This window comes from Elaeis guineensis, chromosome 10 (assembly GCF_000442705.2).
Source record: "Elaeis guineensis isolate ETL-2024a chromosome 10, EG11, whole genome shotgun sequence".
Lineage (NCBI taxonomy): Eukaryota > Viridiplantae > Streptophyta > Magnoliopsida > Arecales > Arecaceae > Elaeis > Elaeis guineensis.
Genome location: NC_026002.2, coordinates 3471611 through 3499103, shown reverse-complemented (window position 1 = coordinate 3499103; position 27493 = coordinate 3471611). Strand labels below are relative to the sequence as shown.

General features: G+C 35.3%; 1 protein-coding gene across 1 annotated transcript; it reads left to right on the top strand.

Annotated features, from left to right (window-relative positions):
• Window positions 1-59: 59 nt before the first annotated feature.
• Window positions 60-26651, top strand: LOC105053168 (nicastrin). Its single transcript, XM_010934227.4, is given in 18 exon segments — window positions 60-291; window positions 2253-2408; window positions 2652-2769; window positions 4845-4924; window positions 5026-5102; window positions 5221-5298; window positions 5916-5987; window positions 6102-6175; window positions 10937-11069; window positions 11202-11273; window positions 15263-15382; window positions 18803-18874; window positions 23178-23318; window positions 25205-25289; window positions 25368-25806; window positions 26246-26262; window positions 26265-26444; window positions 26447-26651. Coding segments are annotated over 18 exon segments (2112 nt in total). The 5' UTR covers window positions 60-155; the 3' UTR covers window positions 26509-26651.
• Window positions 26652-27493: the final 842 nt, after the last annotated feature.

Below are 27493 nucleotides of genomic sequence, written 5' to 3'. Positions count from 1 at the left end.
CCAACCATATAATACGGCGATATCAAATAAGCCCACACAACATCAATCAGACGCTTTGGACGGTGATTACCAAAGTACAGGGTCTTCACTACGCTCCGGAAGTCACCAAACGGGGCAAAGGCGACGTGGGGCGAGAAAGGGGGGACCGTCGTCAAATGCCGAGTGCGAACTGCACCCACTCAGGCCTTCTCCTCCTCCTCCTTCGCTGGTTCTGCGCCTCCGCCATGGCCCCCAGGATTCTCCTCGCCGCCGTTGCCCTTCTTCTTGTTTCTCCTCTCCTCCCGGCCGCCGGTGAGTCTCCCTGCTCCTTCCGGGAACGTCTTTTTTCTCTTCGCAGACTTTTCGTTGATCATCCGATCACATCAGTACCGAAACCTACTTCTTCATTCTTGTCTGTCCGGCTGGAAAGTCTTTCAGAGATGGAGACATCTCTGTATCATCGGATGATCTGAATTTTATATGAATTTTAGGGAATTATGAACAATTGGGTGGGAAATCAGGACGTGCATCAAAGGCGAAACTTTTTTCAGTTTTGTATCAAATCATCTATCGATTAAGTTCAGTGTAATGCATATGGTTAGAACTAGTTCATTATAAAGCGTTGTTCTGCAAAATTTGCCTCGTGTTCTTAATAAAAGTTCCTATTTTGGTGCAATTGATCACCGAGATCAACAGTTTATGTACTAGACCAGCAAGGTATCAATTGAAGGCAGTTGAATGCATCAAATGTCTGTGGAAGTGGTGATTTGGGCCCATTTTTCATGTTTAGCTGAATTTCTTGATTGGAGAATTTTGGTATCCGTGGAAAGATCTTAGTGAACGGTTTGTGCAAAAGAACGATTTTTGGAATTTCTGAGTGCGTTTACTTATTAGGACTCAATGGTCTAGTGAGCTGCAGGGAAAGCTTATAGCAACAGTTGAAACTTCTTAAACTGAAGAATTGTTCATTGGCTAATCTCTAGGTAGTAAGACAGGAATATATATCAGTGTTTTATCCTGATCCAAATTTCTTCTCTCCAAGCAATCATTTGTTAGCTATTTGTTCTTTCTCCTTCAAGCTTGTTGAATCTAATCATTAGTGTGGTATTTCTTAATTTTGTTATTGCCATTGTTGAGTAGGCAAGGAAATGTGATTTGTCATTTTCAACCTAGTTATTGATATTCAAGTCAAAGTAATTAAAAACTGCAAGAGAAAAAATGAATCCCTTCTCTATCATGTTAAAAAATTCGCAATGAAAATGAAGAACTGTGACATGATAAGCATTTTCATTAAGATCTGGGGGATGGGCTGAGGTTGGATATTTTAGATTTTCACGAACCACTTTAGACTTGAAGAGTTTCTAAATTGGATTGCTCTTGTGGTACATAGAGATTTGGATGCTCGTGCTGAGGTCCGTAAATTGTAAGGCAGTGTTTTTGCTTAGTGAGATCAATTACACATTTAAGGAAGTTGAGCAACATATACACATGGTATATCAACTTTGAATGAGGATAATGTAACATGAAAATATTTTGTGGATGGACACTATATTTGATCTTTGGATTAACTTGGTCGAGACACAAATTTGATAGTTTCAAGAACCAGTTCAACAACTAAAATATTGCAGACATATTGCTAAAACTTAAGAGGTATGTTAAGATATGTTAGAAAGCTAATGTTCTCACTTAGGGCACATTTATTCATCTGCAATGTAAACTTGTTTTGAAACCGAAGTCATTTTCACTTCCTAAACAATTTAGTATCCTAAACCATATCTAAAAAGACGTGCTGATTGCTGATAAATTTTTTCAAAATATGTTTGCTCCAGTATTTAAGAAATTTTAAAATGTAACCTAGAATTGACAACTGATGTATTACATAATATTTGTTAGCAATGAATGAAGACCAAAGTTCTGAGAAAACCTATATTATGCCACATAGTTACCTTGGTGTGTTAAGATGATGCAACTAGAGGAGTGTATGAATTGTATAATTGATAAATGAACTATCGCCAAGCGAGTTGACTCCATAAGTTCATAGGCGAGTTTGTATTTGTTTCTTTTCCTGGATTATAAGAAACTTTGGGGATTAGAGAAACCCATTTATCCCTCAAACTATGTTGATTATTGCTTGATTTCATGCATAAGGACATGATATCACAAAAGGTTCTATTCAAGGTTTGCCATACCGGTGTGTACTGTTTTGTACAAAGAATATCGTACTAGTACCAAACCGATACTTGTTTTTCCATATTCTTTTGTCGGCTTTGCAGATTCTTTGGAAAAGTTCACTGGATTTTATTGGAATGTATCAGGAGCCATTGACATACTGGAGTCAGTACCAGATCTTGAGAAGGCAATGTACCTGAATGTTGAAAGTTATCCTTGTGTGCGACTTTTGAATCTATCTGGTGAAATTGGTTGTTCTAGTAAGTCTGCATAATGTCATTTGTTGTTCTGTGCTTATTTAAAAATATCAACTGTTGTCGGGTGTTGTAAATTTTTGGACAAAGAAGCATATACAGAAGCATTCATTTTTATGATTTTTCCAGACAGTCCATTTCTATTATATCATCATATAGCATAGGCATCTGTCTATCTTTTCTATACCTCAAAATATTTTATAATGGCAGATAATTTATTAATTTATCAATCTTACTATATGTCATCAGATCCTGGTCGTGAAAAGGTAATTGCACCCATTACAAAACTCGAGAGCAGTGATGATCAGCTGACTCGCTTATCTGCAATTTTGCTTCCCTTGGAAGATATGCAAAATTTCTTTCTCAGGCATGATAATTATTCTACTCAATTCTGTTTTATTTTTAACCTTTTGGGGTTGGTCAATTTATTTATAGTTTTCTCTGTGTATGGTATATCTTCTTCATTGTTTACATAAATTTCTTTATTATTTTGGATCACTTATACCCTTTTGTTGCAGCACTGGTGATATAACCATGATTTGAAGTTTCAAATACTTACCACACTAAGTTTACATCTATAGCTTCATTAGCTTCATGCTGAATTTCTAAGGCACCCATGTATAATATATCTTGATCTAGCATCATCATTCTGTCAGCTAATTATGATAGTACATTAGAATACAAAGTCACATCATTTGTCTAATACAATTACTATGTATAAAAAGATGTCGAGTCACACCATTTGTCTAACACAATTACAATGTATAAAAAGTTATTCAGAAGGAGCTAACTAACGACTGTTGTATTATGGACCCAACAGTTTCATGTGGAGTTGTATGGGGTCATTTATTTATGTCTTAGCCTAGCATCACTTACATGAACTCATCTAGTAGTTTATTGGCTATACATTACCAAACATGGTCACTCTGCTCCAGTGCTACTATTGTTACAAAACTCCACATTGCCCAATTCCAAATTTTTATTGGACTGTTCCCTGATTTTAAAAAGCCAGCTACAATGTGTGAGTGGCAAGGGGACTATGCTGTGCTTAAGCAAAAAGAGTAGGAGCTTTAGTGGTTTGCTAGGTTGATTGCATTTTAAGAAGTTAATAAAAGCTAAGAAATCTAAAGTAAATTATCATAATTAAAAGAAAAAAAGTAACATAAACTGGGTAAACACTTTGCATTGTAGGACCTATATTGTTGTAAACTGTTACAAAAAAGAGCAAGTTTTTACATCTGTTATTGTTTGGACATTTTTATTTGAGTAACTACAAAGTTCATTCTAGTTTTCCAATTAATGCCTACTTCCATACAAATTTATATATGTGATCTATCTAATCCACCCTCCCCTGTCTAGTGGTTTCCAAACAGCTAAATACTAGGTCTCTCATGTGCAGCTATTTTGTTGTTTTCAGAAATGAAAATATTGCACTTATGCAGAATGTAACTGTAAGCTGAAGACAGTAAATATCAGTGTAAAGGTTGTTCTTTTTATTGACATATTGCTGAACTTTCTTCTCTTTGCTGTCAGTAAAGGTTCGAATACAAATTCATGGCAGTAAATATCAGCGTAAAGGTTATTCTTTTTATTGACATATTGCTGAACGTTCTTCTCTTTGCTGTTATTAAAGGTTTAAATACAAATTCATGGAACAATCTATCGTGTTCTCATTTTTCTGTACGATAATCAGCTTTAGTTGCAGCTCCAATTCCTTCATTATTGGGTCATAGAAAGGTCATACACCATAATTTGTGACTTGCCTTACCATCGAGTTTGATACCAAGAAACACATTTTTGCATGTTGATGTTCTTCAGTCTGACTATTGGAACTAAATGTGGAAGAGGCATGAACTAGCAATTACGATTGTGCAGAACTGTATAATGGTTTACTGCTTATACTGGTATCATGAAAATGTAACAAAAGCACTTGCAATGAAATATTCAAATATAGAACAAGGGAAATATAGAAGAGAAATATTCATACTTGCATTTTCTGATTGAATAATCAGATCCACTTCCATAAGAACCTGGAAGATTCTTTTCCCCTTAGAGCTTTGATAAGGCATCACTTGATGATAAAATTGGGACTCGGATATGTACAAAGAAGTCAGAGGATCTGATGAGATTTGAACCTTATAAAGCAGTTAATTAAGTGTTTTGGCAAGTGCATCATTTCTAATAAGTTTATTTGTGCATTCACGTTCTTTATTTGAAATTGAGAAGCTAAGAGCTGTTTTATGCGTGCTTGCTTATGAGGGAACTCTATGCACATGCCATGATGTCAGATTAAAAAAGGTATCAGAATCTATTAACTGACACCCAGAGAATGATCCATGATTCCTTCTGATGCTCCATTTCTTTTTGCAAATGTTCCATATCATAAGTAAAATTGCCTAATATGTGCCAGTAATAAGCAAATTTCTGCATCTTCTTCTTCAGGGTTTCCAACAATCCAGATTTTGGCCGAAAGATAGCTGGTGTTTTGGTTGATTCAAGTGGATACAAAAACAAGTCTTTAGGTCCTTTGCATCTCTGTTTATATTGTTTTTTGAATGTATTGAAGCTGGGACTTGATTAAAGTTTTTCATATTTAAAGTAAATGAGCTTTTCTGTCTTGCAGCTTTCTCACCAGTTGAAAAATTTCCTCAAGCTCAGTTTGCACCATACAGAAACTTAAATTATGAATGGAATCCTGCTGTAAGTTACTGAACAGGAGGTGCATCTCCAGATGTGATCATCCTTCTTGAGGAATGACCTTTTTTTTTTTTTTATTGTTTTATAGAGCAAGCTCTGATCAGGACTTCCCATTATGCAGGGTTCTGGTATTATGTGGAATCACTACAACTTTCCTGTATTTTTGCTCTCTGGGGAGAGCACATTAGTTATTCAAGAGGTAGTTATTTTTTTGAGGGGAAAAAACGGCAGTTTATCATGTTCCTATAGTTTGAGCAGGGTTCGTCGTATTATTCACAAGCAGGGATCATTGTATTATTTACTTACTGTTATACCTAAAGAGTATTATTGTTTAGTGGTTAATCCTTAGCTGGATAGGTAATGGTGTTTTGCACTTATTAAGGCCAGATATACATTGTTGACCCACATTTGGGCCTAGTGGTAAGTTAACATGGTATCACAGCTAAGGGCCAGTTATTCTTTATATCGCCTATTTGTTGTCTTGAGTCTTCTTTTTTTGACTTGTCTGCAGTTGTTATTTGAGCCATTCTTGACTGTTATCCTGAGTCATTCTTGACTTGTTTATGCCTTAACATGCATGATCTGGGCCACTTTTTTTTTTTGGACAGCCCCGGGGGGGGGGGGGGTGGGGGTTGTTAAAATAATGCCTAATAGCTGAAGCCTCTGAGGTCTAGTGTTAGGTTGACAGCAGTGTGAAGAATAATGCCCTTTTGTCCTTGAATGAATCAAATCATACATTTCATAGATGGTTCTGTTGCCTTTCATCATGTATGACTATGTTTCCCTTTTCTAAATTGTTTGCTGTGGTCAATGCAGCTTGCCAATAAGAATATAAGGAGCAGTGATGCTTATCCAGTAAATGTTGCTGAATTTGACCTGGTCATGCAGGTTTGATGTTCTTTGATTATCTTGAGATGTATAATCTGGCTAAGGCTTTTGATGAAGTTCAAAATTGCTTAGACTGAAATAACTGGTATCTTGTCTCACAATCCTGTATCCCAGACAACAGCAAGTGGTACACATGATTCAGAATCTTGTCTCAGAGAGAAGTCTTGTCTACCCTTGGGTGGATACAGGTGAATTTTCTTTTATGTGCATGCTTTACCGATGCTTATTATGTTTCATTTAATTCATACATATTTTATTATGTGAGATGACATGTGCTGCCTGCTTTGTTAACATCATTTAGCCTTTTGATTGACACCTATTCTAATTTTGTTCATTTTTTGTTTGCTGGAGAGATGTTACTGACCATCTGGCATATTGTTGGTATGATTATAGCCTACATAATTGAACATATAAGTAATATCAGGATATTAGTGAACTTAAGATATTCACTTGTATCGAAAATTCTTGTTTTCAGCCCCCCTCTCCTCATTCATAAATTTCAGTGTCAAATGCCCTTACATGTGTGTGAAACTGACGTGGGTTACACATACAACAGAAACTGATTTACTTGGAACAACAGAAAACTGATGTCCTTTCTGTCCTTGTGTACCACTACGAATTGTATAGAGAAGCCTAACCCCAATATTTGGGGGTCTTTTGAGCTGTTAGTAATTTATCTTGCGCATTCTAAGCCTAGGATGTCTCATAGTTACCATTTCATAAAATTTCTCTTAGTGATGAATGGCAAGTTTGTCTTTCTAAAGGCATCACTCATATCAGGGTAACACAGTTAAATCTCTACTACCAGCAAGCATGCTCATGGTCACTAATCATCATTTACTAGGTCAACCAAACATTATGTCCTGTCTATATTGTATGGTATTGATCAGTTGCTGATACCATACTGAGATTGAGTAGTGGCATATGTGTTATGATAAATCTGTACCAGCCCATATGATAGGATATTCAAACTATGCTGCTATCTAGATTGATTTGTCCATGAATTCATACATAAAATAAAGTTGAACTTACCAATTGATTGTTTTATTTGGATGCTTTTTGCTATTAGATTTCGTCTTTGAAACCTCTGCAATCTTGTCCCAAGTTTATTGTCCTTCCATTATTTGGTCTTACTTAATGCTAGTTAATAAGATTTTTAATCAAATTATTTTATAACTTGTGATAGATATGTTAAGAACTAATTTTAGCAATCACCATATGCTTTTAGTATGCCTTAAAATGTCAAATTTGTTTACCTGGGTAGGAAATCAGGTTCGCAAGTTCAATATATCTTAATCACTCTGCAAAGTACTTAAAAATTAGTACATTTTTATATGATACTATAATGTACCACCCATGGTTCGATGAACTATCCCGAACTGGATGGTTTAGGATGTTCGAGCTGTACTGACTGCAAACCGGGGATGGTTTGGCTTTTCGAATTAGAACACTGGAAGAAGAAAAGAGAGGAAGAGAGAGGAGGGGACAGAAAGAGGAAACGACATTGCGGAGGGCTGGCAATGGCCCACTGAGGCTATCGGAGGATTACAGAGGCCTCCGTGTTATCCGATAGGGTGTTTAATTGAGAGAGATAGAGAGAGAGGGAGCGAGGGTACTGGAGAGATTGTCGGAGGGTGCCAGAAAACTGCCATGTCCATCAGATAGCAGAAAAGGTGCCGGTCGAGCCGTGGCTGCAGAACAAGAGCGACCACCCCCGTTCTTCGTGTTTGTTTTTTAAGACGATGATAAATAGTGAAGCTAGTTTGTGGTCGGAGTTTTTTTAAAAAAACTCCATGGATCAAGGATGATCGTCCCTGTTCATGCTCGCAAAGCTGCAGGCTGCGATTTCGTCGTCCAGCGGTTATAACAGCTAGTTGAACTTCCTTTGACAGCCTCTTTGCCGGCTTCTCCTCCCTTCTTTTCTTTCCCTCCCCGCTCTCTCTCTCTCTCTCGGTCGTGATTTGGTGGAGGAAGCAGAGATCTTGGCAGCCCTCCGAGCACGCCCGTGGCCCACCTATGGCCACCGCCAGTATGTCATTCGGCCACCCTCTCCCTCCCTCCCTCCCACTTTCTTCCTCCCCCTCCCCTCTTTCTCTCTTTTCCTCCCCGATTCCTTTCTTTGCTTATGCGTTAGTTCGCATCGGTCTGGTACGAATCTGTACCGACTCATACCGTCGGCTGACCGATACAGATCTTTGTACTGGCTTCGCGGATCTTGGCACCACCCAAGATTCGCTATCTCGATATCAGATCTCATAGTGGTAAAATTCTATTGTAGTGTCAGAACATGATATGATAGTATCGGTATGGGGTGGTACGGTGTACCAGAATGTTACCAGTATGGTACCATATGTCTTGTATCGAATGGTATCGGGGGATACAGCAAACCATGGCACCACCTGTGTATCTATTAGCAGTATTGTGCATGATACTGTGCCAATGCTAAGTATCATCTCAGTGTCATATGAAGCACCATCATGTTGGTCATTGGCCAGGACAGGCAAGGAGCTCCGATACTATATTCCCTTGCTATTAGTAGTCATTTGAACTTTAAATTTATTGAACAATGATATACAGAATATCTTGATGTTAAGAGATTCTTATGTTACTTGTTGTCAAATGGTTTCCCAGAAAAGGAACTGTTAAAGATCAGGCGTGCTATGGTCATGATGCATTCTGCTTCAAGGATTGCCACAGACATGCTACTGGTTTACCATGGTTGCATGTTCTTCAAAATTTCTAGCGAATCACCGTTTTATGCAATATAAAGTACCTCTAGATTTTACTACTGGATTGCCTGAAGTATCAATGCAGAAGTTGTGACAAACTGTGACCCAGATTTTCATGGAGTACCACCAATTCTTGGTCATAGTAGGGGTAGTATCTTCAGAGGCACTTCTTGAAAATGGAAATGTGATGAGAATTTATTTTTAAATCAATTAAGTAGTTTTAGTTATAGTGCATGCTTGAGTATTGGCAATATTTATTTGATGGGACTAGATGATTTAAGAACCTTGCTGAATCATGTGCCAGATTTGATAGTCCTAGAGGATCAGAGATTGCTTGGGTACATAACCTTTTGGTCTTGTTGTCTATCATAGAATCAGGACAGATTTCAGTCTTGAGGGGGAAAGAAGGGTTTGTGGGGATTTTCTAGGATCTGTATGATTAGGATTTGTCACAACTCACAAGGATTATGTAAGAGTTAGAATTTAGGATGTAGAAAATTAGAAATAATGATAGAGATGTAAGGGGTTTCATGGTTTCCTAGGTCTATGCATGGTTTTAGAGATTTGCTTAAATTGCTGAGGATTTTAATGCCACAAGTGGTTAAGAAAAAGGTTTTACCATTTTAGGGTTTAGCATTTGCAAGGTTTCTAAATTGCCCAGCAGTGGTGCCCTCGAATGCATATGTGGAATGCTTAGGCAGCCAGGTAGGCATTTGGAATTGAAATTGCCTAATAATTTTTAGTTTCATATTTTTTAAATTTATATGTTCTTATATAGGACTTATATGATATGAAAATATTTTAATTTGTAGAGAGCTTGTATTAAAACACTAAGATATTAATAAAATATTTGTCCACTTTAGCCACTTATGTGCACCATTATATGGAGACTTTTGTTTAACCATTCATAGAGCATTCATCGACCAAAACAATGAATAATGCCTTCTTTTGTAGCTCCTTGGGCTTCCACAAGTGATTACAACATTCTTTGATGATATCTTGTCTATCCTTTTTTTATGCTGTGTCTACATTTATCCATTATGATGCCATCCTTCATTGGTAATGTATCACCAAGTAGAGGGATGATGCCAGAAAGTGGTTTCCATTGATATGTAGAAGGCACAGCCCAGAAGCCTAGACATATATATGATAAAAAGTCAAATCTTACAATTCTTGTTGGTACATCCATGCAAATCTTTCCTTCCACCCAACATCAAGCTCACTGTGTATCCTCCAAAGGAAAAGATGGCTGGTTTTTGGAAGTCAGTGAGCCCTACAGGTTACTAGCAACTTCACAAAAATCCGTGGTTTTCTTCAGAAGGTCTTCTCAGATAATCCTTTTAGATTTTGGATATCGATGCAGGACGGAGCTGTGAGGCATCATTTTTGTCATCAGGCATCATTTGTGGGGAACTTGACTTCTAAGAATTGATTCCAGACATCTAACTTGCTCGAAATTGACCTTTGTTTCTCTATTTCCTCTTCATTTTGACTCCTAACGGAGTCTATATAATGTATCATTGAGATTAGAAGATATAAGGGGCCATTAAATGATAAGATGAGGTGGCAAAGTGGTAAAACTCAAGTTGCTCCATGATCCCACTTTTAAGTGAAGCAGTCTGTTAGGGTTTTTCTTTTGGTTGGGGGGAGAAGTGAAATGAGAGCAGAATCTATAAGATGCCCTAACTTGACATTTATGATCCACAAATAGAGGTGGCTATTTTCATTTGTGCTGCTGCTTTCGTTCTCCAATTTTATCTATTATGTAGCTTATTCATAAGCTTTTTGTTTACAGTGTGATTATTTTTAAAGATAAGAAGAAAGAAACTAAATCTGAGTGACCAAACACATTAAGCATTCCATAGGTTGCTGAATTGGGGATTGTCACTAACATCAGTTGCATTTTAGATTTCCACAAAAGCCTTCCCAACTAATTTCTTCGAAATAAGCAAGTAAAAAACCTCATATATTCCCTGAGTTTTACTTTCCTTACTTAGCTCTACACAATAAAATAAATGTAGCTGGTTTCAAATTCCATCGGAATGTCAGCTCTCACCTTATTCAAGTTTTCTTGCTTGATGATACTCCTCTATGCTTTTGCTTCCAAACATGTTAAATTGTTGTAACAATTAGTTGTAGTATTTATGCAAGTTATGTTGAAAAGTTGATTGCTGTTGATCTTTAACCATCAATTGCATGATTCTGACATCTGAAGGGCAGTGTCTGGTCTTCGCTACCACCAATCAATGTGTCATCAACAAAACCACCTAAACCTATCTTAATGGCAGTGGCCTCTCAGGACTCTGCATCATTTTTCCGTGACCGAAGTCTTGGTGCTGATTCTCCTATATCTGTAAGTTATTTGTCTAGAGGTGCACATTCAGCTGTTAGTTTATTGATTTTTTTTCTTTATTTGATTGATATATTCGTTACTTTTGACATATCATTCGGATAATCAAAGGATTAATTACTGAACAATGCTCAGGGCCTGATTGCATTGCTGACTGCTGTTGATGCTCTTTCTCATGTTGATGGTTTAGACAAGCTTAAGAAACAGGTATCTTATTACCTCCCCTCCCTCCAAAAGAGGAAAAAAAATAAATACATGCGCACAAAACATAAAAATAAATAAAAAATAAAGATCAGGCTTGAATGGTAATTTATTGACCAGGCTTGTTGTTAGTGTTTACCTACTCTTAAATGCTTACGCTTTTGGGATCCAAACGATCTTTGAGAATGTTCTTTATAGCTTTGTCTCAAATATTTTTACATTATTTGCAGGTTTATTTCAATTTTATTTAGAAAATAGTTTTATGTAATAACATGGATGATAGTAACTAATTGATGACCCTGACTTTTTAGCAGTAAAATTTGGAAAAATCAATAGGTAGAATTAGTTAGTCCTCTAAACCAAAATCTGGCTTAAATACTACTACATTTAAAAGCCCACTCTCATGAAGTATATTGGATAGTTCCAATAACCTTAACCATTAGGCATTTCTCTACTCTACTATTTTCGATTGGCTTCATGATTCCCTATTTGTCAATTATTCTTATTTAGTGCTACCTCTAATGTTTTTGCAAACTTTTCCATGGCCTTTATCACAGTTTTCAACCATGTTACAATTTAGATTTTCCCCTAGCCTTCCTAAATTCTTGAACAAGGATTAGACTACATCACCTTACTAGTTTGTCAAATCTTCATTCTACATAGTCAGACCATTGAATCAATATTCCATCACTTTGATGTTAGTTTAACTTCCATATCTCCTTGAAACATACCCACTTCTCAATCTATCTGGTGTCTTTTAGGTCTACATTAGGGTCACCCAGTTATTTTAACTTTTTGATTTTATTTCAGTCAATTTGCTTTGGAATATTAGGGATATTTGATTACAGTCTTTGGTCAGACAGTCATATATTTCTTATTTCTTGCAGTTTTTGTTTCAGAGATATTTTCTAGTGGTTTCTGAGTCCAACTGTGAGTAGGTTTATTATTTAAATGCCTGACTTTGGGTCAGTTGGAGTAGAAATGTTTTAAAGTCATTATGGCTGTGATTTCGTAAGATTTTGTCAAATTACCCCCTATCTGCTATGAACTATGAAATGCCCCGGATGCTACATGCCCACTATCTGCATTTTAATACATTGAATTAAATAATTTTTATATAATTGATTTTTTTATTGAACAGGAGTCCCGTTTCTAGTCAAATTTTTTGAGTTAGAGTACCATGTTCATTATAGGAAAGTTGTTATTCTGTGATTGGGAAACATTGTTTTTGGATTATTTTAAGTGTTTATAATCAGAGCACATGGGGAGTCAAATTATGTATGCATGATATATGGGTTTTATTAAATGAAGTAACTTTATGTAGCGATTTGAATGTCTTTTGCTGTTTCTCTTCTATCTATACCTATCCTCTTTTCTTCTAACCCTTCTCTTTTTTCTCCTTTTACTCTCTTTCTATCTGTCACTTTTTTATTTCACTGCCATAAAATGAGAATATTCAGATGTACCCAGGTATAGAATTTATGTCAGTACATATCAGCTTTATTTGCTGTCCTGTTGAGAGGATGCACCATTTTGATGTTAGAGCATCCAAAGATCCTTCATGCAACAGTTTCTTTGAAAAAAGCTGTGGACATGGAAATAAATGCTGATCAAGATAAAGGGCTGGAATGACATCATGCAGAGCACCTTGAGAAGCTTTATTGAGAGCCCAATGAAATCAATGGATTATCAGTGATATTCAAATTCAATTTGGAGCGACAGAAAATGGCATGAAGCAGACTGATGTCCTAAAAGGGAGTATAGAAGAATCATGTACCAATGCAACAACAAGATGGAATGCTTAAGGCATCAAGAGCTAGATTTGAAGATTCAGACAAAGGCAAACACCAAAAGATGAAGATCAAACTTTTAGAAATCTTCTGTTTGAAGATCCACTAATTCAGAAAGTTGGTTGTCCATGACCAGTTTAACATACACTAAAATTAATGGTTGCTGAGACATCCTTTGAACAATGAAGAATTCAATTATTGAAATAAGCTTGATGCTCTGATGATTCACATGGAGGTCATGCACTACATTGATTAATCCCTTGACAGAGTTTGGGATCCAGTGTTATTTGATATATATCTGTAGTCTGATTGGAAGGCCTGGGGCCACTGGTCCAGATGCACCATGGTAATTATGTGGGGGATCAATCTCAAGAAAATCTTTTGTGCGAATTCATCATCGTATTATGGAGATCCAATGATGCATTGAGTATTTAAAGATCATAAAAAGATTGTGAGGATGAGATCCATGCAACAGACGCTTCTGATGTAGTTTAGGTCTCAATTAGGTTCTCTTCCTATTTGGGACCGTTGTTGGTTTTCATGTTTTTTTTTTTTTCTTTCCCTGCAAATTAGTGAAATACCACATGGAGATGATGTTGGAGACAGCATTTGTGTGGAACTTTGCCATTCCTTGCTTTTATTTCACTTTGATTTTTTAAAGGCAATAAATCTTTGCTATCGAAAACTCTAAAGGCTTTGCAAACAATTTAAGAAATAAAATGATTTCACGGTACATATTTGTTCAGCCTAGTTAAATTTTCTTCTTGATTTTGACAATAAAAACAGAAAACAACTGCTATACCAGACAGGCTCTCAGCTATTTTATTTTTGCATTTATTTTCAGTTAATTTACTCTTGAGCTTTAGTATTGTTTAAGCTTTAATAAGTAGGTTGCAAGTTTCTTATTTTCTAGCGTTTCTGTTTGAATTTTAAGAGCTAGTTCTCAAGTGGTTTTGAAGTCCAATTATGAGTATGTTTATAATCTAAAGGTTCTAATTGGGTACAGGTTGGATTGAAAAAGTTTTGAGATCATTAAGTGGAAAGATTTTAACAACATTGTATGTTTGATAATATGGAGTTTCTAATTAAGAAAGTAAATAGTTTTATATGGTTGAGTTTTATGTTGATTAGAAGCCCTGTTTTGAGTCAAATTGTTCTAGGTCAGAATCCTAGATCATTATAGGCAAGTTGGTAGTCCTCATATGATTAGAAAGCATTGTTTAGGATTATTTAAGTGTCTATAAATGTGGCTGATGGAGAGTGGCAAATTTTATGTGATTTGTGGATTTTAGTGAACGAAGTAACTCCTTTGTGGAGATTTTGCTCTCTGTTATTGCCTCTGTTCTCTCCATACTTCTATTCTAACCCTTCTTCTCTTTTCTCAGTTTTCCTCTCTTTCTTGCTTTTTGTTTTTTTTCCTCTTTTGCTGTCAAAAGAAACTGAGAACTACCCAGACCTGAAATTTATTTCAGCAGATATCGCCTTATGCAGCCCTAATGCTGATACCACTATCTTTAGTTATGCTACATATCCATGTCAACATTCTCAATTGTTTTAATTTCTCAACATTTCAAGCCATATGAAATTGTGGAGTGTGGACCTTATTGCTGTTTGATATTTTTTCCCCTGTGGGGAACCAAGTTATGCCTCAGTTAAATGACAGACTAGAAATATTGCTGTGGGCAGTAACAAGCCAAGATGAAAAAAGGAGGGCTACAATTAGGTTGATGGCTAGTCATAAAAAGCATTTCAAATTATGATATGAATCACATAAGTTCAATATTTGGGTAAGTATTAGGCTGAAAAAATTGTGAATTATGATTCTCCCGAGTCCATTTCTAAAGTCTCATGTTATGGCTTCTATATACCGGTGTAAACTTCTGTCCTTTAATGTTAAAAGTGTAACAATTGGTGCAACCTTATATATTTTCTTTTTTTTTTTTTTAACAATTTCTTGACCTGAAATGATGCCTGTATGCACTGTTTTACTTTCTTCATGTCGGCTATATTCAAAACCATAAGATAAGAGATTGGCATGGTTCTGTTTCCAGTTCTTATAAGATCTTTTCTGTTGTTTTTCTTCCATGGTATTTCTGAATCATGTTATTTTTTCCACTGAAACTACCATATCAGGTGCACAAGGTCTGCCTGTCTATGTTGGGGTTTACTTTTTACGTTCTGATATCTGTTTTACACATCATGCAGCTTGTTTTTGTAGTTTTCACGGGAGAAGCATGGGGATACCTTGGTAGCAGAAAATTTCTATTGGAATTAGACGTTGGTGCTGATGCTGTGAAGGGACTTAACAGCACAATGATTGAACAGGTAGACCCCTTTGACTTTGCACTCCTGGAAATTGTTTTTGTGTTCTAATTTTTGTTCTTGTTTGACAATAATTTGTTTTGTCTAAAAGCATGGATTTACCATCTTCATGGAACATAGAAACTCGTGGGATGAGTACTATAAAATGTGGGAGCAACAGCTATGTTCTTAGAAATTTCAGGAAATCTAGTGGAGACATACTGCTTAATAGGAATGATGAAAATGAATGAAGAAGAGATGTGACATTTGTCATTAGATGTCGGAAAAAAATCCAGCTGAAATTTACTTTATATTTCTATGTTGTCATGCTAGATTCACAACATCTATTAAAGTTTCAAAGCAGAGCTTTTATAGGGCTAAAAATAGGATGAAGGATTTTGATGTTCATTTGCTTGTTGAGATTTTGATGTCCGACATTCATCACTCTTCATGCGTTCTCCTGTCAACTTGTAGTATCTTGATGATTTGGCTCTATAATCCTGGTATATGACCATAATTTCTTTATAGTTTTTAGTGTTATTAATTCTCCAACATTATATATAGCTTAATAAGTATAATATAACAGAGTGCACAGAAGTAACTAACTTCAATTCTTTTTGAAGGACGAGTAGCTGGTACCCACCAATTTTATATACAAAATTAAGGTGGCAAGAACTGGATGGTGACATCAAGCCATACATTCAGAAATCCCTTAAAGGAAGCCTGCAGCATTGAGAGAGAGAGAGAGAGAGCATCAAGGGAAAATCACTATAATATTAAAAAGAAAAGGCAAATAGAAGATCATTTATGACATTTTTCTCTTTATCCCTTATGCAATTAAAGCAAGGTAGTGATGCCTTCCAGAGCCTTAACTTTTATATGCACCAGCAAAGTTTGCAGCATGATACTTAATCCTTTTTTCTCCATCTCCTCTCCAATAAAAAAGTTTGTCAAAAGAGGTGGGAACAGGTCTTGTCAGATCAGAACACTCTCTTCTAAATAAGCATGCAGAAAAGTGCAGGAGATAACATTATCTAGCAATTTCACTGTCTCATCGCAATTCCACAAAATCAGCTCTTCTTGTTTACATCTAATCACTCAGATTAGGCTTACGATTTCAAAACTATTTGTGTTTTTTTGTCACCTGGCAGCCTTACATCTTATTGTGTACAGAGTTCCTAATCCTTGCAGTCATATTTCTTGTTGTCCATCTTCCACCTCACTCAAAAAAAAAGTCTCATGATTTGGAGTAGTCTTCTGATTCACTGGCACCTCATGAATTGCACCTTTGGAGTGTAATAGAATTCTAAACCCTTATGCTGTCATATTTATTGTTCGAAGAAGTTTTCTAGAAAATAATGATCCTTGAAACTCTGGTATGCAGTCTGCATCTTAGTGGGTGAAGTCCAAGATTCCCCAAAAGACTTCTCTGCCATCTAAACAAGGAAATGTCCTTGGGGAAAAAAACTTCCTCCTAACTTTGATATATGATTTTTTTTCCCCCATATCTCAATGGATTTAGCTTAGAATAACCAAGAACTTGTGCAGTTTGTTGCTCAACTATTCAGATTCCTGGTACACCGACATTGCTAAGATCCCTATCCTTTAAAAAATCTTAGGAACCAGATTTGCAGCTATCTTAAAACAATTTTTCAAGAAATTGTCTTCAAGCATCATGCATCATGCTCAAAGTCTTCCTGGCTCACTAGGATTTAAATAGCAAAGCTAAAGGCTTTTTCATTATTTGGATTCCACTTCAGGTGTTAAAGACACTTATGTAGTTCAGTTCATGTGCAGCTGTTAAGTTATATTTGTGCCTCAAAACCTAAATTTTTTGATATTCCTGATACTTTCTGACCTCAAATATTTTAAAATCCATGGTGTGGGGACCTTATTCTTGAATCTTTAACACATCGACCTCCACAGGGTTGTATCCTAGTTAGGTTTACCTGACTAATATTGTTCACTCTCTCCTTGTTTCTCCTCCTAAACCACTTCCTAAGCAAGCTTTCCTCCTTTCTTGCGGGGATCTTATTCAAACTTATATAGTGCCTCAAAATTATAGACCTTAATGATAAGGTGAAAACATTTACTATGGCTTTATGCAATCTGCGTTAAAAAAAGTCGTGTACTCTAAGTTCTATATGTAAATAGGATCTGTTGTTAGTTTGACAAGAAATACCTTGGAATGATTGAAGAGAACAAACTTTCTAGAACCTGGTATCACTAAGTTTACAATCACATGGCTTTATACGCTTTCCTAGCCCAAGGTATGTAATCATTTTGGCAGTAACTCCTCTTTTCCTTTGGAGTAAACCATCATTAATTAGATGCACTGTTAGCCTTACTAGGAGAAATGCCATTTGTATGGATGCTTTTGTAAAAATATTTCCTCCAGTCATCCAAAGGTGACATTATTTCTTTTCTTTTACCACAAAGCCCTAGCTTTCTACTTTTAAGCACACCTTTTCATTGTTTAGTATTCACTGCTATTTCACTCCCCCATTCCTTTTTGTTTTTTATGACCAGGAGAGCATTTCCACTAACTAGATGTATATTCTGAATTTCATGAAGAATAGTTCTCTCTTACTTGTCTGGTTGTCTTCAGTATCTAAAGTCTTTTGGACAATATCTCAGCTTCAGAGACTTCGTATAGCTATGCAAGGAGCCATAAATGTCAAGAAACAGCCAAACAAGTGTAAAAGAATTAATTAGATTCTGAGGCTAGTGTGCTCCCTTATGCTAGATTCTAGCTACCTGGTACGAATGCATCGATGCTTGATGAGTACTGTGGGGTGAGTTTTAGATCATGCGGTAATGTTTTGAAAGCAAGATGCTGCATTAATATTAATGATGTCAACCAATTTAGATGTAGTTCTGCAACAACCATAAGAAAATTAGAAATCATCAGTGTTGATAATTTTGTTAATGAGTTTAGATGCAAGTAATGTGTTCCTGCTTATGCATTTCAGCTTTTTGCCTTACAATTTTCTGATAGTTTTATCACGAGTTCTGACTTCTGATTATTTTGACAAGAAAAGAAAAGGGCCTTTTATGAAGAAATGAAACTTCCACTCCTGATATGAACTTTTTCCAACAAAATTATGGCAGAGAACTGTCCTGTTTGTGTTGATAATAAATTAATATATAAGATTCAAAAGTTTGACCATTTTGTTTTTAGTTTTTACTAGCCTCTTAGGTGTTAGTACCTTTCCTATGATTGAGTGCCACATACTATTCTTGTCTTGACAAGTATAGTGATTACTGAGCTGTGGTAAGCACTACAAGTAACTACTAGTACACTTTTAGTTTAGTTTATTGTTAGACCTATAATATGATTGCATGATTATTATATCCTGTGATTATTCAATATTATTTTAACCTTCAAGTTTGCATATTTTCACATGTTCATCAGCTCACTTGTTTTTCTATGTTTTATATTAGGTTTTGGAGATTGGATCCGTGGGGAAAGGCTTAAGTCAAGGTTCCACAACCTTTTTTGCACATGCAGATGGGGTGAGATTGAACCTGTAGTTTGCAAATAACTAATAATTTTCTCTACATGGGGTTTTGCTCATTGTAGATATAATTTATCATCTGTGTTGTCTATTATGCAACTTATTGATATATCATTATGGAGTCACTGAGATTTAAGTCTGCAGCTTATGCCAAAATTTTTTTACCTTAAATGAATTCTAGACTTCTAGTAGTAATTTGAGGCTTTACAAAAGCTTTTTGTTGACTCTTGATGGATTTGCAAGAAGCTTAAGATGTTAGTTCTGTAAATAACATGAATGTCATTGTTTCAGAATCTGATTACTTATTTCAAATATAATATACATATGCATGTATGCATATGTATGTACTTTCCTACACACACACACACACACACACACACACACTCTGCCTGGTCACAATGGCCATTCCTCACCCTTTTTAACAAGCCATTTATTTGAGCAATGTTGCCTCCCAAATATCTTCAAACACGCTAGGTTTGGTCCATACTAATCTTTTTGGAACTAGAATGTTTTGAACTCTTGATTCCTTCCAAATAGTATTGCTTCTGCGTCTTTGAGCAACTGTTGCCTCTGAACTATAAAGTTCCTGATAATTTTTTTCATGTAGGGTGGCAAAGAAACATGCCTAGTGCAAATTGACAGATTATGCTATGAATCCCTTTGCCAGTATTCTTTACTGGTTATTAACAAATATTACACATTCATCATATTATCTCAGGTGCTTGGGTTAGGTTTTAATTCAATTATTTCATCCTAGACTATGCATTGAAATGTCAAAAGAAAAAAGATTGTCCAATGATAAAGTTTGTTTGAGTAGAGGAAAGAAGCTTAACCATTGCACATTCTAAATGCCTTTTACCATAACACAAGCTGAGGTGCTATTTATTTTCTGTTACTAAAGTCACCAGTACACAACGGCTCTTTAATTAGGATATGTTTTTTCTTTTTTTCTTCTTCTAATCAAAACTTTGCAAATTTTGTGACCATCACATCCTTATATTTTTGTGTAGTTCTTCTCTTTCTTATTATGTTGGATGATTTACAACATCAGATGCACAATATGTTCAGTTTTATTCATGAATGCTTATCTTCTTGAGCCTGTAGAACAGATCCTGTTCAAGTAAGGCCATATGAATGCTTTTCTTCTCATGTCTTCATTAGTTTTCACTTTCATTTTTCAGTCACGAGTGGGATACTGTCCAAATTCATTGTTGCTTGTTGCTTTACAATTGTTTTATTGAGCCATGGAATTTTGCAAAAAGATTGAAGAAGACACAATGACTTGTCCATATGTACAACTATGCTTTTAGGTTTTATTTTAGTTTTAAACATATTTGTTTTAGCATCCTAAAGTTTTTGTGAACGGCTAGACTCTTGTAGCCACCTTTTGAGATTATGTTCGAGTTGGCAATTATTTGCAATTATTCCTTGAGTTCTTGTATACCTATATGTAGTTGTAGCACAATGGCCTTATTTTGAATCTTTATTGGTTTGAGGAAACTAAAGTGCATGCCATTAGAAGTTGTAAACATTAGTATATCAACAAGGACTTGAAGTTTTCTTTTCAGTAGAAAAATATAAAATTATCTAATTTAGTATCCTTGCTAATGGTGATGCGTACGATTGCTTTTGGAGGGGCCAAAAGTGCTTTCTATAGCTCAAAAAACACTTCTAGATGATAAAAACTTGAAATAGCTTTCTGGTCCTCTCAAAAATTGAAAACCTTTTTTTAGAAAAAGCTCCAATTTGGCACTTCTCCCCAAAGTGCCTTCTAAATCCTATCTGTAAGCTATTTTTATGACCAAAATACCCTTGAACTTTGTAGTTATTACATTGTTTATATATTATTTAGATTAAAATAATATATATCAATTAGAGATTAACAATACTTTACACTATATTATATTAATATGAAAATAATATTTCAATATAATAGTCTTATAATATATTCAAAAATAATAATATCTCATTTATCTATTATAATAATATTATTACATAGTAATAATATATTATTATGTGACCATGATATAATTGTAATACTATATATTAAAATATTGTATTATAGTTATTAAGAAATAATAGACAGTATATTATATTATATAATTATGACAATACATTATATAGTTATAATGTCTTTTATTATATTATTATAGCATATATTATATTATATCATATCATTTTATTATGCTATACTTATATCATATCATTTTATTATGCTATACAATGCAAATTAAATTACATTATTATATTATATAATTCATTATATTACATTATACTAATATTATGGCAATACTACATTAGTATCATTATTATATTATATGCCTTTTATTGTCATTTTCTCATGCTAAAGGCGCTTTCAGTTTGTTTACCAAACAAATGTTAAAGCTTCACAACACTTTAAAAATGTAGTTACCAAACATCAAATAGTTCTTTTTTTTTTTAAAAAAAATCTCTAATGGCAAAAGCTCTTCTAACAAAACCTCTATTGACAAATGCTCTATTACTAGCAGCAATCCCAAACAGGGCCTTGGTATTGATGTTAGGAGAGTTGAGCATGATAGTTTCTATTATGAATGTCGAAGCAAATTACTAAATTTTTTGAATGGAAGACCAAGGTTTGAAAAACAGGTCGATTTGGCACGTAGTGCTTGATATTGACTGCATCAACCCTAAAATGGTATAGGATATCTCGATTTGGGCAAATACTACCCAAACCACTTGAAGCAATCCTGAATCAAGCGGTTCAAGGCAGATGAGGTCAGTTCACCCTGTGCTGAGACCGAAGCAGTGTCCAAACCAAGCAATACTACTTGGTACTCCTTGAGAATTGTTTCTAGTGAGGGAAAAGGCTTGTTCTCTCCACCATTTGTTGGTGAAGCATGCAAATGATGATCCTAGGAGCATCCTATGCCAATCTTTATAGGATTCAAACTTGGATTTTCAAATTCCAGGCACAAAACAACCATGTTTTTGTTTGAATTTCAGTCCAAGAAAATAAAAAATATCTAGTTGTAAAGTGCATAAATTTAAGGAACTTTTTTCAGAATTAAGTAGAAATCAGCCTTTTGTTGGATGTTGAACTCAATACAAAAGCGGAATCATGTTATAAATGTAGTTTTGATTCCACATTATTTGATTTCATGTGATAAGATGCATGCCCTTGACTTTAGCACACATAGAAGAGTATTTCTAAGGCACTTAAATGGCTACTCATGCCTTATTTTTTGCAAAAAGATGCTATTAAGATGAAAACATGATATAAAGGCCAAAACCAGAATTTGGAGGCCAAAAAAATGTCTTACCATTGGTATATTGGTTCTGTCTATACATGCCCATCGATATCCTTTGTTGGCATGATGCTTGACAAGGCACGTGGCATGGCCACCCTTGGTTGATACATGTTTCGTACTGAATATTTCAAACCTGTAGAAGACTGACCCTAGTCTTGAAATTTTTAATATGATAAGCCATATTTAAAATATACAAAAGAGCAGCTCACTGCAAAGGCTTCCACCACTGCAAAGTTTGGCGAGGGTTTGATGTACGTAGCCTTACCTCTGCATGGGAAATCACTGTTTCCATTTTTTGAACCTGTGACACCCAGGTCGCCACGGAGCAACCTTGCTGTCCAAGGGTCATCCTTCTATAGTTCAAAGATATGTGAACACAAATTATAGTGAATTTGGTAATTGACAAATTATGAAAAAACAGAGCCTGTAAAAAAGAATGATGACCCATCGAGAAGAAGAAAAAATATTAAAGGCACTGAACTTTGATGGATGAAAAGATGGTAGAAAGAGGAATAAAAAAGAATATATATTATGGAAAAGAATCAAGCAACAAAGTTTTTTGTTCTTAAATTTTAGCTAAATCTAATTGATTTAGACTGTAATTATTCTTCCGATTTACCTCTATATTTGCATGAAATGTGGTAATGTGGACACTAGCATCCTTCATTTCTCTTATTTGAATGCAATAATGTGGACGGACTTGAATTGTAGCTGTATAATGTGCTACTACTATTCATTATATATGGCTTAGAAAACAATGAGACATTTTGAGAAGTCCCATTGCAGATAAGTCCCTGTTGCGGATAATTCAATATTAATATGGTAAAAGATTGTGGTTGTTTTATTTCTTTGCTACATGGTCTCTTCTAAATTCAGTCACATTGTAGTCGTGACAGTCATTTTCACTGCTCTATTCCTGGGAACTTCATACACGTTGGACTGTCCTAGATAAAATACAGGAAGTCTGGAACTTCATTTGTCACTGAAAACTATAGTTGTTGTTCACCGCAGGCTTCATCTGTAACAAAAGAAATGTTGAATGCCTTCCAAGCTGCCAGTGATTCGCTTGGTTCAGACAATGTTAAGGTTGAAAAAGCAAATGCATCAAATCCTGGCATTCCGCCATCTTCATTGATGGCATTTTTAAGGAAGGTTGGTATAATTGAAAGCTGAATTTCTTAATTTGTATTCGCCAGTAGCTTGGTTGCTGGCAGGGTTTTCTGCATCTCTGAAGTCATGAATGCAGACCCAGCTTGCCCATAAGGACCACCTATCCTAGGGATGGTGATGCTTATGTAATGGAACTGGAATAGATTCTGTTTTTCTTCAAAAGGGATTTGTTGGATGGTGATGCTTATGTAATGGGACTGGAATAGATTCTGTTTTTCTTCAAAAGGAATTTGTTTTGTGATCAATTAGACTGTCAGAATCTCTCTTTTTATTTGTTACTTACTTAATCTTGTCTTAAGATTGTTGTTACTGCATCTACTGGCTGATCTGCTAAAAGACATGTTTTGTTGCCTAATATTTTGATGAGATGAAACTGCTGCACAGCTATTCATTTCTCCGACCATTCTAGCATCCCTATCATCTTCTGTACCTAATTCTGGCATGTCTTCCCATCTGAGGGTGTCAGCTGAGCTTCTCATGATTCTATTAAGCAAGAACTGATCCATTTTCACTCAAGACTGAATGAAACTGACCCCTACTTTTAAGTTTTGGTCAATATCAGTTTCGGCTGAAAGTCACCTAATTCAGTCTTGTTCCAGTAGTTTCTACCAATGTCTATCCAAAAAGATTGAATTAGCCATGGATGCTTTTTAAAAGTTGTAGTTCTACTTCTAATATTTGCTATCATGTAGGAGCTATTTCTTTAAGAAGATTGGCTATATAGTGTTAATGTTTTTTTTTTTCTTTTTTTTGGTGTGTGTGTTGTGGGGGGGGGGGGGGTTTGACATATGGGTTTGATGACAGATATAATACTTGACAGGGCAGGGCCTTTGAAAAGTCCCCTATTACCATGCTTTGTAAAGACTAATTTAGAGGGCTAAATATAAGGCACCGTCATTCATAGTAATGACATTTCTTTATGTATAAAAACAAATATAACACTATATAACTGCATGCATTAATTAAGTAGTCCCTTAACCTTAAACAAATGGAAAGAAATGCCAAATTCAATATTTTTATGAACTCTACTGAAAAAAAATGTTGATGAAAAGAAATTGATGCACCAAACACCAAAAAGATTCAAAATTGCTAAATATATTGAATTTTGAACAATTGAAGTTCAAGAAATGAATAATAATATGTTCTACTAGCAGACTTTATACATTTTTAATTTAATTGTGGTTCTAACTTTAGCCTAAACTGTTAAAACTACACAGACAAAAACAGTTAAATATCACAAAATAACTATTGTATGATAACTTTTCCTGGCTTTTTAAATTTTTTAAAATTTTTTCTGATTTTTACAGTTCAAACTCTACAAGCCCAACTAAACCAAAACTAGAACCAAGTTTCAAACCTTGGAAGCAACTGGTAATCCATGTCAGTTGATCATAATCTGCGCATCTTAAACTAGATCACATCTATAGCATCATTGTGTTTTTTTGGGCCTTAACTATTTATTTTGAATTATGAGCACTCAACTTATTGGTGAGTTTTCATAATTGCAGATTATAACTTGATATTTTTTTAATTTTGGTTTTTAAGTAGATAAAAAATTGCAGATTATAACCAGTTGTCTGGATTGTTCCAATCTCAAGTGTTTTCTTCCTGGGCACTCATGTTGAGTGCAGGTATGCAGGATAAATTGAAAATTATAGGAAACATAGAATTCAGATATTGCATTGTGGTAATTTTCACTAATAGGGTTCAGGCTCCAGTAATACTGGTAGGACTCTATTCCTCCTATCCATCCACTTGTGCTCCCCTATTTTTCTATCTTTATGCACATCCAACTAATAGGGCTACTTGCAGTTTTGCAACTGAAACATCACCTACCATTCTAATTTTTCCAGCCAATGTTTTTGCAGAATGCTTCAACTCCTGGAGTTGTTTTGGGGGATTTTGATTCTTCCTTCACCAACAAATTTTATCATAGTCATCTGGATAATCCTTGTAAGTTTAACAAACAGCATGTGCTCAATCTGTCACCTTGGAATATTATAATAATGTAATCTTATAATTTGTTTACAGCAAATGTCAATTCTTCCTCAATAGCAGCAGCAGCTGCTCTGGTTGCTCGGGCTTTATATATACTTGCAAGTGGTGACTTAACAATAGATCTCATGGCATTGAACTCTATAAAGGTTAATGTGTCCCTTGTCGAAGAATTAGTGCAATGCCTATTGACTTGTGAACCCGGTCTTTCTTGTGGCATTGTGAAGAATTTCATCTCTCCGAGCAATTACTGCCCAAGTCACTATGTTGGTGTTTTCCTTGGTTCACCTTCTGACACACAGAACCCTGGATATGCCGATGATACTTCTCGGTTTGTTTGGAACTTTTTGGCAGATAGAACATCTACTCCAAAGAACAATGCAAGTTCCTGCACTGGTGGGTGCAATGATTTAGGTGAAATTTGCATTGGAGCAGAAATAGAGGGCAATGACAGATGCGTGATATCTACAACCAGGTTGTTCTCTCTCTCCCTCTCAGTCGGTATAACTTTCTGTAGAAATTTACAAATATGATTTTTTCTGTTAGTAACATAAGATTGTTCCGCTGAAAGAATTGACAGAAATTCTTAGGTTAGGATCATGGAGGATAAATAATTGTCCTGGCTGGCTAGTTATTTTGTCTGAAATATTGAGATAATAATAGCTGCAACATATCAGAGTGCATGGTTAAGCCTTAATAAATTCTATAGAATGCATGATGCAACCAAACCATGCTGATATTTATTTTTATGTACTAACAAGGTAATTGCTTGGTCTACTGATTTACATTAATGTTGTACATGATGGCCAATTAGCTGGTAATTTGTGTTTTCTGATTTTTGGTGGTCTATTTGAGCCTTTCTCCCATGTAGTTTTCTGTTGGAGTTTATATTGGTGATATTTCAACCGTTTCAGGTATGTTCCTGCTTACTCCACCGGCTGACATTTAAAGACGAATCATGGCATGTGCTGCCTGCCGATTCCTCTGATCCTATGGGATCAGTGGACCCTGTATGGACCGAAAGCTATTGGAATGCTATCCGTCTCCAAGTTTACACGGTGCAGAGTGCAACTTATGACCGTTTTATTCTTATTGCTGGAGTGGGCATTACTGTTGCTCTTACATTGCAATTGTTGTCAGCAAAGGATGTCTTTCAAAGGCTCTGAAGCATGATTGATATGCCATTACTTCTCAATTCCACGGACTGACCTGATCTGAGCTTTATTTGAATGTTCATTCTGACAAAATTGCCCATGAATTTCATTGGCCCGCGTGATTCTTGTATCGTGAAAACATTCTTCCACATTTGTGGACAGAAGGGAGCTTGTGGGAGCTCAGTCCCAACTTGATATGCAAGAGAGATGGCATATCTGTTAGAAAGTTCAGCCATCAATCCCTTTTTTTAACTAAACATTTTCATTAGGGGGAACAAAACGCTTATCCTTCAGTTTTTCAGCCTTTTGTCTCTGTAGTGAATCTGTATGTTCAAATTTGATAACTGAAACAGTTGTATATGGGATCGATATCCCACTTTAGATTCATGGTGCAAAATTTGTGGCCACTTGTGCACATTATAGTAATGAGTTCTGACAATTATTAGAACTTGATATATGTTTGTGGTGTTCTAACTATAAAGCTGTGATTTTGAATCTGCTTAACATTTATTGAAAATTTTTCACACGGCTGATTAATGGTGACAGGCTGCTTTGATTATTTCTGTTGATACTATGTAATGTGTTCTTCTCGTGTGCCTAAGCAAATGTGTGCTAGTTCTTCGGTCACACATTTGTTTAATGAATGATGCTACTCTTATTAGTTTGTTTATACATTGCTATTTATTATTATTACTGCATATTGCATGTTAGTTTGTTCAGAATGCAGCAGGTTTTTTTTTTTTTAATAATAAATTTATATTTTTGACAGAAAGGGAGGGAGATCTACCTGTATTATAATTGTGCCAGTTCAAATATTTGGGAATGCATTATCCAAGACCTTAACTCTTTGTTGCTAGCAAACCTTGGTTCACAATTTTTTTTTGCATGACTATTTTTTTTTTTTAGTTTTTGTATTTATTCTCTTTAATTTTTTTTGAAGTTCTTGGCTCCCTAAAAAATAAAAATTATCTTAACATACGACTTAAAAGAAAACTTGTAAAATTGCCC